This window comes from Anabas testudineus, chromosome 15 (assembly GCF_900324465.2).
Source record: "Anabas testudineus chromosome 15, fAnaTes1.2, whole genome shotgun sequence".
In the NCBI taxonomy this organism is placed as follows: Eukaryota; Metazoa; Chordata; class Actinopteri; order Anabantiformes; family Anabantidae; genus Anabas; species Anabas testudineus.
This window is the reverse complement of record NC_046624.1, coordinates 526,214-540,417: the sequence shown is the minus strand read 5'-3', so window position 1 is coordinate 540,417 and position 14,204 is coordinate 526,214. Positions and strand designations below refer to the sequence as shown.

At 39.4% G+C, this 14,204-nt stretch overlaps 1 protein-coding gene across 5 annotated transcripts in view; it reads left to right on the top strand.

Annotated features, from left to right (window-relative positions):
- The first annotated feature begins 7,920 nt into the window (after positions 1-7,920).
- Positions 7,921-14,204, top strand: part of col13a1 (collagen, type XIII, alpha 1) — a 133,030-nt gene continuing 126,746 nt past the window's right edge. For all 5 annotated transcript variants that reach the window (XM_026355804.1, XM_026355803.1, XM_026355807.1 and 2 more), the window contains exon 1: positions 7,921-8,587. In XM_026355804.1, coding sequence (XP_026211589.1) covers positions 8,285-8,587 — 303 coding nt within the window. In that variant the 5' untranslated portion in view covers positions 7,921-8,284. The remainder of the gene's footprint in view (positions 8,588-14,204) is intronic.

Below are 14,204 nucleotides of genomic sequence, written 5' to 3'. Positions count from 1 at the left end.
TCCTTAGTTTACTTAGGCAGTCTTTGATGATCCAATAGAGTAACACGTTCTGGATCTCTGGAACTTTCACACTGTTTAACAAGCAGCATAACCTTACCACCTAATCTTGCTCTCTCAAGCCTGGAAGGTCGCCTCCTTCAGATCACAAAAGGCAAGCTTTTAGAAGTAAGTGGGTTGAGCTCTTGGTGGCAGACCTGGTGGCAACAGATCTTGGCCAAAAAACAGACTGAATTAACTCCACAGCTCTTGTTTCAGCAGCTACATCCTACAGGTTATGGCTGTCAATAACTGCTTTAACAGCCATAGAATCACAGCAGTTCCTGTGATGACCAGACTGAGACCTTGCAGCCTGACAGTTTGATTTCTTCACCCAATGACTGTGAACCATTAACTATAACGAGTCTCGGATGCCAGCAGTCTCTGCATCAGCAAGAAGGCAGCTGTACTGCTCTGTTATAAGTAAATGACCAACTGTTCTCGTAAAAGGGTCTCTACTGAGAGATCGACCCACTATGTTTTTGTACCAGGTATGTGATTCAGTTCAAAATTGTAGTGAGTTTGGACACCCAGCGCTGCTTGCATGCGTCAAGCTTAGGTTTATAGGAAAGAGGGTTGCTGTCTGTCCTCTTAACAAATGATGGAATTTCTCGCACACGCACGTTTGAGGGTTAGAAACTCTGCCTGCGGACTGGGCATGTTTTCTGAGAGCTGCTAGGGGTTGTAGCACAATGTAATTCTGGACAAGATTAAAGGGGGGTGCTGCATACCACTATGACCCCTTTGTCTTTATAATAACAAATAAGGCCTGAACTTTAAATCATAAACTGACTTGGACCAGGTAACGTCACAGAGTTTAAGTAAACATCCAGGGTCTCTGGAACTTGGATTTACATTAAAAACCCACTCCTAAACTGCTTCAAAGATCCTGTAGAGACACTTCTGGGGGGCTTCAAACAGAGTCTTGATCACCACCTGGAGATGTGATGAATAGGACTAAGCCATAAAAGTCATCCTCTGCGCTTTAGGTTACAGAAGAACTGAACATGGTGGACGCAGAGCTCCACCAACAGGATCTGTAAGACCACTGGGCCGAATATTTTGTGAAATCATTATGGCCTTGTTGCATGTTCTGTATTATTATTCCCTTAGATACTGAATAGACACTATCAACTACATGATGTATCATGTATTTGTGTCTTTCTTTATATTGTTTGAGAAATTCATATACGTCGTGGCTGAATTGGTTCTCATCTACATCTACATCTACATCTACGTCCACATATTTATAGAATTCTAACTGTGACAACCTTGGCATTGTTAAATAATTTAAAATAACTGTTTTTAAAATTTAATTCTAATGTGAGACGTGGGCTATGGTTATAAAAAAAGGCCTCAGAATAATACTGGCAAGAAATCATTTGCATACCATGTTTCTCAAACAAATAAAGCAAGTCTCCGGCTAGTTTTCCTTGGATGATAAAAAATCATGGAAAGTAGTGATCTTGGCTTTTTCTTTATGTTTTTGCCTTTGCTTTTCTTCTTCCCATGGCCTTTTTCCTTCCTCCACGTTTTCTTCCATTTTCCCAGGACTTCTTCTCTTTTTCTTTTTTTCTTAGAAATGTCTTTAAATCAAGCCACTCCATAGCCAATTTCTAATTCGTATAACTTCTGATACCTAATACCATAAGTTAGCTGAGATAACATCAACAGCTTCATTACACCATGCTTACACAGTAAGCGCTAAAGAAGAGAGATTAGTAGACAGCAGGCCCACAAGCTAATACCTGGAGCATGCTGCATGAACAGAGAGAGAGATTCAACAATCCCTCCCGTGTCGCCTGGAAACGAAGGATGCCCTCAGAGTTATGATACTCCCAGCTGTTCATGAACACCAGCAGATGGCCAAGTTCACTGAGCCTAGACAATCTTCAGCAGCATCAAAGTAGTTAAGCTATCTCACCTTCTACTTTGTGTGAAGCTGATGTCCATGTAAATTCTTATAATTCCAAAATCTCCATCTCCCCCAAATTCCGGCCATAAACTCCATAACCTGTAAGCTTGTTTAATTGATTTGTGTTTATGTTTGTTAGTTCTTTTTTTTGTTTTTTTTTAGTTAGCTCTGTTGTTAGTTGTTAGATTAAATAAGTTGTGAATGCAGTGTATCCTGTCTTCCCCTGCCATCGGGAAATTAAAGAATCCTGAGGTCAAGTCCATGTGGCTGAAGAAGGTGTTAGACCACCCAGAGTGGCCAAAAAGTCTGACTGATGGACAGTGGCAGTGGATGTGCATCCTTGTGAGGCCTTGTATTTAGCCACCTGAAGCCAGTGCAGGTTCTCAAACTGCTATCTTTTTTTCACACCGACACGAGTGGGTAGACACAAGGTACACCAGCAACTGGGTCATGGACATGATTTGAATTTATCGTACTGTTCTTGTAGTTGCTAGTTATATTATGTTGTGGCTAATCCATGTTCATTTTAGTAAATATTGAAAAATATGTAAAAATTGAAATGTTGTGACACACAATTGTCCACTGTAGTAGACCGCATTGAGTAGAAATGATACATTATAAATTATATTTGTTGTCAATGCCTAACTAATGCCTAATATATCAGAAGTAAGTCATATTTGTATACTGTCCTGTATGGTGATTTTTGGTTCCGAGACCAATAAAGTCATTATTAGTAAAAAAAAACTAATTCACCTAATTCAACTTGATGCATTTAGACTAAAACATCTAATTGTATTCATGAAATGAATAAAAACAAATGGTAAACAGGTTTTTGGGTTACTTTACAAATCCAATTGCAAGAACAGCTGTTATAACTTTTAATTTGACAGAATCCCATGATTGCAATGGATGTAGCTTTCATTTTGAGGATCATTTTCAAAGTGTGTTTTTCAACTTTGAGAATCACAAATCCAGCTGGCCATGCTGAACCACATTGTAATTACAGGGACTAGCAGTGCAGGCAGTCATTACGTAGTGATTATGCAGACGCAGGATGTTCTAAGATGTGGCTGAAAAGTCAAGGATACATTTTGGCCGTATGTCTTAACACTGCGAGTTACAGTGCAAATCTATAAGTTTTTTAATAATATTTTAAAGAGCTTTCTGGAGTAGCCTAAGACCATGGAGAAAACCAGTGCCAACCATGTGCATTCTTATACACACAACAAAACAAGCCACTGTATGAGGTCCACCATCTTGACAGAGGTTCTGTCAATTTCTGGTCAAGCTGTAGTAGGACAGTAAACTCTGCAGTTGTGCACTGCTTAATTTTATGATTTAATGGCGCGCAGATGCCTCCACATGAAGAAAGTGAAATTTCTTCTTCAGTGGTTAGTGGAAAAGCATCAAACCTTACAAAACCAGGACCATAAAAAACACGAACACATGCTCCACCTATGTGATATGTACTATATCTCTATAGGACACATAAAAGAATGAGCTCCCCTGTTTGCAAAAGATATATGATGCTGACTTCTGTGGTATGTGGGAGATGGGAATCTATCATAATGAGTAAACTGTATATTACTTACTACACTGAACAGAAGAATCTCACCTTAGGGCTTTCCTATATAGGAAGGTGGGTACGGATATATTTTATATTGTCACAATTATGTCCCCTATTTTCTCGTTTGTTACAATTCTCTATCTTGCAAATAGATGTATTATAAGAACTGGATTGCAGATTGAAACATGGCACCCATTCATCCTTTTGAAAGTTGCTTAGTGGCACATTTTCAAATCCATTTTCTGGATTCCTCTGGATTTAAAAGTATGCTTCCGAAGCGACCCGTAGAGCATGAACACTGGTTACCTACAGCACTTGTGGGCCAGTGTACATCAATGATCAACAATACACAACACCACCCAGTGGTGTGATGTAATGAATTTGTATTACCTTGTTTTAAGTAGTATGTACTGAAATAGTTTTTGGCATTTAAGGTTCCTTGATTTCCCTCAACTACTACTTTTACACCACTTTTCTGATACAAATAGTAGGTTTTCAGCTACTTTTACATTTAGTTATTTGACATATGCTTTTATCCAAAGCGACTTACAAGTGAGGTACAAAGCAAGCAAAATATCTAAGCCAAGGAGAAGGACTTTAAAGTAAAGTGCTGTTTCAGGGTTTAAGGTTTTAAGTGCAGAGAAAGAAGTTCAGTTTTCAGCAAGTTTTTGATGTTAACTTGGTGTTAATGACATTAAGAACAGGTGCACTAGAGAGGCGACAATGAGACAACCCCAAAACAGGAATTATTTTACAGGTGAAGGGCCACTGACATGTTTTCCCACCTTGTGAAATAAATTGATTTTGTCTTACTGAAACCTGGCTGCAGCAGGAAGAATATGTCAGTCTAAACAACTCAACCCCCCCAGGCCATATTAATTATCGTGTTCCTAGACGCACTGACCACCCATGTACATATCTACCTGACATGCTTTTCTTTCTCGGTGTGAAGGATTGCTCATAATAACTGAAGTGACTCTTATTTGTCTGTAAAAAAAACAAAACATTGGCAAAACTCTGCATCAAACCTGAACAAACAAAAGCATCAATCTTTTGAGTGGAAGCATCAATCTTCCACTCAAGCTTGTTTATCAGCCCGAAAAGCTAATGCATTTGAGAGCCTCACTGTGATCCAACCTGATAAAGTCAAAAACCAGCTGTGTTTGTTATTTTGTACCGTCTTCCTGTCCCTTCCCCTGAGTTTTTAACTGAATTCTTAGACTTTATATCTGATTTAGTTCTTAGTGTGAATTGTTGTTCTTTTGTTGCCTGCCAGTCTTTTCTCTCTCCTCTTTCCACTCATCCCAAGCAGTTGAGGCAGATGACCATCTACCTTGAGTCTGGTTCTGCTGGAGGTTTCTTCTCTTAAAGGAATCTCCACTGTCACCTAGTGCTTGCTCAAATGGAATTGTTGGATTTTCTATCTGGATTTTTTAAACCTTGTACTTAAGTGCCTTGAGATGACTTTTGTTATTTGGCGATATATAAATAAACTGAATTGAATTGAAGTGTGCTGTGTGTGAGCTAGCTGCAATGAGCTAACAATATGATTGACCTGTTTATATTTTGTTCTTGTCCAGACAATTAACAGTGGCACAACAGCAGATGAGGTCCTCCTCTCCTCGTTCATCACCATAAATGCAGAGCAATACACAGACTAAAAAGGAAGCAGGAGAGGGTTGCTGAACTAGTAACTGAGCTGAGTTACACTTGCACTCAGCTGTTGCTGTTTTCTCTCAAAACGTCTTCTCACAGATCACTGCTGCTTGTGCTTAGATTTTCTGTTGTATTAACTCAGATGACCTTGTCAACTTGCACCAGCTAATAGCACCAGAATGATAAAAACTGTCTCACTATGTTTAAATTGTTGAAATGCTGGACCTTAGAAAGTGTGTATGTTAGGTACACCCAGCTAAAGCAAAAATTATGTCTAAAAATAATTCCTAATCTTATCTAAAAACAACTGTCCTATAATACAGTTCATTGTTCTTTATCGAGGTTATGTTTTGTGTTTGTGTGAGATGTACTTCTTTATCCAAACTGTGATTTAGCCTACTAATATCACAGTTTTCCTCGATTTCTAAAACACTATAGCAAGTGGTAATAGCTCATTGAGTTTTGGAACAATGGATTGACAGAGAAACAAAGGAATAGGTCGAAGTAGAGGTCAGAAAGGAGTAGGAAGAGGAAGAGGAAGAGGACGTGGTTGAGGACGAGAGAGAGGAAGAGTTGAAGGACGAGGTGGAGAAGGAGGACGAGAACAAGGAAGGATAAGGGCAAGGAGACAAGCAGTCTCGGATGAAATTCGAGCCACTTCAGTTGACCATGACCTTGTCCATGACAATGAGGGAGGCTGGTCAATGAGTGCAGCAAAATGTGAGTCGCCTTGCTGTCGCCTCCATCATCAGAACCTTCAGGGAGGAAAAAAGGTGGGTGTAACTTTGAGTGCTGTACTCTGTGCTGTGACAACACATACACTGTTGAAGTTTCAGTATGTGTGACAGCAGCAAGAGAGGGTTCTTATAAACATAGTCATAGCCAATAATGTTATCCGCCTGCAAGAGATTAAAAAAAAAGAGTGATTGAGGATAATCCTGAAAATCCTGTAATAGCAAGGTGTGTCGCAAAAAATAGATGTTATTTATTTTTAAATGCACTGTCAGCACTCAGAGATTGAGAGAGATTTGTTTAATTAGCAAATAACGAAGAACCACAATGCAAACTCACTGTTTCTTGTACTATCAATCCCACAATATATGAGCCAATAAAAGAGAGAAACCAAAACAGAAATATCGGTGTTAACTTTGCTACATTTTTAATGATATTTTTATTTATTTTTAATCATTAAGTCCTTTCATATCTTGATTGTAGATAGTAGATAGACTGAACTAAAATGCTACAAAAATACATATTCCAGTACAGAATGGAAAAGGATAAGAGAGTAGGCAGGAGAGTCAAGGAAGGACAAAGACACGGAGGCAAGAGATTAGGAAATGAGAGAGCAAGAAGTTAATGTAAGGGAAGAGAGTGAAGATAAAGCAGAATCTGAAAGACAAACAAAAATAGGAAGTGGTTTAAGAAACAGATGGAGACCGGTGGTGTACGTGAAACCACTGCCTATTTACTCATTCACTAGACACTACCCTACACTACTTCCTATTTAAGGTTTAGTACATAGTGCACTCAACAGTGAACAGAAAATGGAGATTTTGGACGTAATCAGCGTCATCACATATGAGTGTTTGAGCCATGAGGTGGCAACTTTCTTATCTTTCAAATGGGGAGCAGTGCATTTTGGAATTGATAATAGCAAGTAGTGTACTTTTGTACTTTTCTGCAGGTATCCTCGGCCTGGAGCTGTTCATCTCCAGAATCCAGTTGACCTGCCCAATGTTCTTGCTGCTTGTTGTTGTCTTTATTGCCTGCTGTTCTTTTCTCTCTTCTCTTTCCACTCACCCCAACCGGTCGAGGCAGATGGCCGCCCACTATGAGCCTGGTTCTGCTGGAGGTTTCTTCCTCTAAAGGGAGTTTTTCCTCTCCACTGTTGCCTAAAGCTTGCTCAAATGGGATTGTTGGGTTTTCTCTATAATTTTTTATATAAAAATTTTCTGTAAGGTCTTAAACCATAGACACTGTAAAGTGCCTTGAGATAACTTCTGTTGTAAATTGGCGCTATATTGGCACTATACAAATAAAATTGAATTGAATTGAATTGAATTGAATTGAATTGAATTGAATTGAATTGAATTGAATTGAATTGAATTGAATTGAATTGAAATGAATTGAATTGAATTTTGAGTGTTGCATTGTAGGATACTTTCAGTACAGAGAATTCTGCCTCAGTATTTGGACACCACTACAAAATGGTTAACAGCCCATACAGTGCACTATATAGTGAATATGCAGTCATTTCGTTCCAGCTGTATGTCATGGTCTGGTTTTATTCTCTAATAATATGTCTTAGTTAGAGTTTATTGTATATCTGTGAAGTACAGACATTGTTATACAATTGGAGTTTTTTTTTTTTTATTTATATAAAGATTTTCTAACCTTTAACGTGCAAACCCACATCATCTTTTTATGTGAACATTTCTAGATCTGCCTCTGCCCTTTGGCTCTTGAACCTTTTAAAAAACATTTGGGAGGTTTTATTGATAGATATTTGATTGATAGATATTTGACATATTGGCCTAAAATATGACGGCTAGGTTGTTTTGGTCCGTGGCTGAGTACTTGTCAGTAAGCCTGGAGTATACTGGCTGTGTGACTTTGCGTCCCGGCCTTACTGACCCTAAAAATATACCTCTCCAATTGCACAGATCAAAGGGGGCAGCAACACCGCCCAGTCATTTAACCTAAGTCTCTTTAGAGGAGGAGCATCCAGAGCTGAGCACAGGAGAGAGGTTGGTTCGAGTTTCAGAGACGCACAGTGACGGCTGATCTGCAGCACATTGCCTACAGTATTGGGATTCCTCCGAGCAAAAGCAGCGATTGGGAAAAACGGAGCGGAACGCAGAGGAATAAATCCGTCCCCGTGAGCCGGAGACAGTCAGACAGCTGTCGAGTGACTGGTAGAAATCTATAGAATGTCTCATTTATTATATCGGATGTGTTTGCTCGTCTGAGTGCACCTGGAAGTGTTTGGAGACAGTTTAAAGAAGAAGGGGACGTTGGCAAAACCTTTCCCCAACAGCAGGACAACTTCTCACATGTTCCAAAGTTGCAGTTCTGAATAGGGATCTACGTGTGAATAAAACCTAAGGTCCATGTCTCAAACAGAAGAGGGTCAGAAGTGGGGAGTTCAGGACAAGAGGACAAGCTGGGAGCGACAGCAGCAACCGTCCAAAATGAGGAGGAACTGGAGAGATTTCTCCGGCGTAACTGTTTGCATCGCAGCATCTGTGATGTGCCTTGGAGTCTGCATCGTGGTTCTTGTGCGCACTTCGGAGTTGCAGTCTCGGATAGTAAGTCTGGAGCAGCAGCGGGACGCGCAGCTCTCCCCGTGGATGTTGTCTCTGGAGCAGGTGGAGCTCATTATCCTGGGCCGACTTGACCAGATCCTGGACGAGGTGAGCGTTGTGCATCAACAAACATCTATAAAGGTGTTAAGAACAACAGCGGGAGCAACATCATTGGTTTATTGCTTTTTACGAGATGTTGTCTTCCAGTTAACACCTATTCAAGTGAGACAAAAGCTTAATAAAATCAGATTTCAAACTTATTTTAGCCCTGAAAACTTTACAAGCGCGTGTGAAGGTCCGTTAAATAGACATTTAACCTCCTCCGGTTTTTTCCAAACATCATCTTAAATGTGTCAGTAGTGGATGAGAAGAAAGCGTAAGATGTGTGCCTTATTTCACATGTTTTTACACTTCAGATTATTTTATTCCACCCATTCTTTGCTGACAGTGTGCTTGTCGAAGTCAGTTTAACAGAAAGCTGGCTCTGGACATTTAGTCATTTGGCACACGCTTTTTTTACAAGTGAGGTACGAGTTGCCTGTTCACATGCGTAAGGAGGTCTTGCTTAAGGATCCCTGCTGGAGGAAGGCCACAGCCAGGACTCGAAACCTGATCTCCCGCATGGAGGGCTGTCTTACTGTCTAGCTTGTGTTGGGTTCAGAGGTTTCAGTTCTCTAAATGTACTGTATTTAAACTGTAGTGTACAACCCACAGTCTATTACAACATTACCACTAAGGCCCATGGCTGGACCTAGAACATTTTATGTGGAGTGGTCAGACTAGGACAGACACTCAAAGAAGGGAGACTCATTTGGATATTTTGTTAAAATGGGTAATGCTAATAATAATAATAATAATACAAAATCCTTTGCATATGATAAACTGTACATTAATGTGTTTTATATATATAAGACATACATAAGTATGTCAATATGCCCTTTGCATTTTACAGATGAACTCCTAAGAAAGATTGCATGATTGACATGTGCAAAAAAGGTGGATCATATCAGGCACATAAAGCTCACACCAATACAGTGCTGCTAAAAAATATTTGCCCCCTCACTTTTTTTTTTTTTTTTTTGCATACTTGTCACACCTAAACGATTCAGATCATCAAACACATTTTCTTATATCACAAAGATAACCCGAGTACATACAAAATGCAGTATTGAATGATGAATATATTAACTAAGAGAAAAAAAAAGTATCCAAACCTGCTTGGCACTATGTGACCAACAACTGTCTTAACAATTGTCTTGTAAATATGAGTAAATTTAGACACCTGCAACACCCTTAAAAATGTTGGGGAAGAGATATGTTTACTACTCTGTTACATCAGTCTTCTTCCTCATTACACCTTTTAATGGTTTGGGAGGTGAAGATATTATTGTTTTTTTTGCTGAAATATTTAACATCCATCCTTGCTGAATGCAACCAGAAGGGGGCACAATCCAGTGTCCGCATGTGCCAGTCCCAAGTCTGGATAAATGCAGAGGGTCAGAGATGGGCCATAGAGAGTTGCACTGTGTCTGTGTACATCAAAGCATATGACAGAGTGCTGAGAGAGGAGCTGTGGTATTGTATGAGGAAATCTGCAGTGGCAGAGAAGTATGTGAGAGCAGTGCAGGACATGTATGAGACCTGTAAGACAGTAGTGAGGTGAGCTATAGGTGTGACAGAGGAGTTCAAGGTGGAGGTGGGTCTGCATCAAGGTTCAGCTCTGAGCCCCTTCTTGTTTGCATTGGTGATGGACAGGCTGACAGTGGAGGTTTGATAGGAATCTCCATGATGTTCGCAGATGACATAGTGATCTGTGGCGAGAGCAGGGAGCAGGTGGTGGAAAATCTAGAGAGGTGGAGGTGTGCTCTGGAAAGCAGAGAAATGAAGGTTAGCCACAGCAAGATAAAATACATGTGTGTGAGGCAGAGCTGGAGATAGCAGTGCTTAGGGTGTTGAGGTTCTCTTTGGGAGTGACGAGGATGGATGGGATCAGGAATGAGTCCATCAGAGGGACAGACCGTGTCAGATGTTTTTCAAGATAAAGTCCAAGAGGCCAGATTGAGGTGGTTTGTACATGTTCAGAGGAGATTGTGAACATATTGGTAAATGGATGCTGAGGTTGGAGCTGCCATGCAGGAGATCTATAGAAAGACTACTACGGTTGATATCAACAATACACTCGATTACTAATAGTAATCGAGTGTATTGTTGATATCATTTGAGTATATGTAGTTGAATAATTGCATTGAATTTTGCTGAAGAGCATCATCAAATATCAAACGAGAAATTAAGTAATTGGTTTTCTTTTTACTGAAATTAGAAAAAAATGGCAGATAACAATTGCGGAAAAATTTAATATTGTCAATATACTGTCAAAACTAAACCCATTTGATATGTTTTTAATGGCCTTATTACATTCTGGGTTTTGAAGAAAACACATTATAAAATGCTAGAAAAAATTATACATAAATAATGCCTTTGTGCAAGTAGTGCAACTTTCAGAAACTTTCAACCTACCGCTTAGGCTTAACGAAAACCTTTACTGTCTTCTTGGAGGCTGTGTGGCATTTATTAGAGGCATAAATAAGCAGAATGGAACAGTTGGAACAAGTGTCCCTGTAGTCCTGCACGGGTCCAATTTTACAAACTTGTAGACTGAGGCAAAAGCATATGGCAAAGGCAAACATCTTGCACAGATCCTGTTTCTGCTTTGTCGGTTTGCTTTGCCTAAGCAAACAGACGCATACAATACTCACAATATGAACATGCATTCTGTTAACATTTAAACTGAAATGTCTGACACACACCATGTCAAGTGGTCAAGTGTTTGGACATACCTAACATTTTTATTTGTTTTGTTACTTTCATCTTTGTACATTATTCTAATTAATTAACTTATCTTAAATCAACAATGTATCCTCAGTGTGCTTACATCCAATCAAGTAGCCAGGTCACTCAGAGAAACAACGTTTCTCTGTTAATTGGAGTTAGAGAAATACTTTGTTTAGACATACATGGGACCTTGGTGTTAGTTTCATTTTGGGTGGACATGATTTTAAAATGAGGCACAATCAAAACTGAAGTGGTCAGGAAAAGTTGTTTTCCATTTTAATACAGTTAAAATGGGTGAACCATGCCTGCAAAATAAGATAGGCCAATATAGAGGATAATGAGATTATTCATCTGCTGTATGTATATGTGGTACTTGACTACATGTAAAGACAGTCAGTATGAGAAAAAGAAGCTGCACATGCTTACTAAGCTCAGTGTTGCTCACCACCGTGTTAACCTTAAAACCACAGCTTGTATAGGAGTTTACATTTCTATTTGTGAAAACATCAAACAAATGTGAACTATTTATAGTTGTTGGACAGAAAATTGGACAGAACATGTCGTTCTGTTTTGGTCATTTCTGTATGTGTTTATGACTCTCTTGTGGATGTAGACACACACCATTACAGAAGGTGCAGGCCATTTTTTTGTACATTTTGGTTTAGTAGAAACCAGTCACAGAATGGTTAATTCAAGTCCATGTTCAAACCCATGTATTGTCAAGTCTCTGAGACCCTGGTCAGGCTTGGTCCAAAAACCCTCCATGACAACCTTGGCCAAAAACCCACAGTCAACATTGTTTTTCCTGGCTACAGCAGACTTAATTTCAGAACAGAAGCTTCAAGATAGACTGCTTCTGACTGTCTGTGACCTTAACCTGGGTCGCATTCAAAGTTTGAAGTGTTACCAACACTTAGTGTTTCCTCTCGTTTGCTTAACTTGTTGAATGGAGACATGGTTGTTGTGACTAAAAGTTGCTTCTCTTAGACTTTAAAATGTTTTTTTGGCAGTAGTGGATGACACCATTATAACTGCATCTCAGTTGTGTCTGCTGCTACCACAAAATCTCAGTGATCCTGCTGTTGTGTCTTTATAACTCGTAGCACCTCTGTAGTGTTTTGTTTTTTTGAACTTCAATGGTATAAAACGTCAGAGATGAGTCAGCAAAGAGAGGGGAGGTCAAGGCAATCTGGACTATTAAAGTTCAATACATCAGGCAAACACAATGAAGTTGAAGTGGTTGTTTTTCATGTTGCTCTCCTTCATATATGGCATGTGATAAAAAATAAATAATAGTGAACTAGGATAGAAGTTGTGAAAGTGCTGGTGATATGTAGGTGTGTCTGGTTATGGACCTTTCTGTGTGTGGCCTTTCTCTTTGTTTAGCTCTATGTGTATAAATACTCAGTATTAATGGGACACAAGAACAGATGTGGCCTTTCATAGCACAGACGTCTTTTTGCACCACAGATTATTTTTCCAGTAATATTTCAACTGCAGCAGAATCCATTATCCTTAAATAATCTGTCTAAATTGTGTTTGCCATTATTAAAAATCTCACCTGGGAAATTATTTTTGTAGACGTTTTTTGTTTTCCCAACTTACCATAAAAAAAAAAGTTTTGTCCTGGATTTTTTTGGCAATAAGATATAGAATATTTTATAAGAACAGAAATGTAGAAAGGAACAGTCACTTGTTGTTTTACAGTAACTCACATAGTAGAACTACTTTCAGAACTACTGTCATCACAGGCAGGTCACTACAGACAGGACCAAAGCATGTGCTCACCAAGGGTATTTAACAGTTTATTTTTATTCACAGACACGGGACACTCATTGATCTTTTGTGTGCTGTAAAACCTCTCCGACCGCCCCTTCAGTGTGGCTATCCTGCCCCAAGCATGGCCCCTTTTCTGTTTACCATAAACCACAGTGCTGTCCACAGAACTGACAGAAGCCTGGTGCATACCGCATGCACAAGCATGATGTGAGCTGATAGGCACGTTTTGAAATGTGAGAAAGATGTTGTCTCCCACTGCCCTCGTTTCTCTGCACTGTTCCCAACAGAGCTGTTTCTCAACATACAGGATCCTCTGTGGGTGAGTGTCCAATGCACAACAATTAGTTCATACTTAAGCAAGTCCCACTTTCATTTGCACATTCTTGACGCTGTAGTTGGGGTTGTGAACCAGTCTACAGAATCAGACAGGAGGCTGCTAAAAATAATAAAGTAGACAAAGCCATGTTATAGTAACTTGTTTGGTATGTAAATGCTCCCTCTGAACTAGTGACCAATCTCCAACAAAGAGGTATGTGCTAGAGTAAAAAGAGTTACAAAAACCAGTAGGTATGAGCCAGCCTTCTTCCTATCTACACAGATGTAAATATGGCACACAAGGTGTCTTGTGACACCTTTTTCAGAAATTTGCCAATATTATTGTGTCAAAGAATACACACAGCTAAGAATGCTAATTTAAGCAGTTAATTTACTTGATAGTCAACCATGATAAGGTAATTTATCCTTTTATACATCCATTATCCTAACCACTTGTCCTCTGAAGGGTCACAGGGGTCATCTGACAATGTAATTTTGCTGTAGACTGAAAACATTTGGGTTTGACATCAAAAGAGGAATATGAGACAAAAGATTACCTTTCAGATTTAATTTCTAGGTGTTTACATCTGGATCTGATATGCAAAACACAATTTGAACAAAGCACCTTTTGTTTGAACCCACCCATTTTCCTTCCATGTGAGCATCTTCTTCTTCTTTTCCGTGTTGCTGTTTCCTTTCAGGGATCGAAACAGCGAATCCTCTGCCTCCATTTAACGCTATCCTCTGCATCCACTTCTCTGACACCAACTAACTTCATGTCTTCTCTCACTACAGTCAT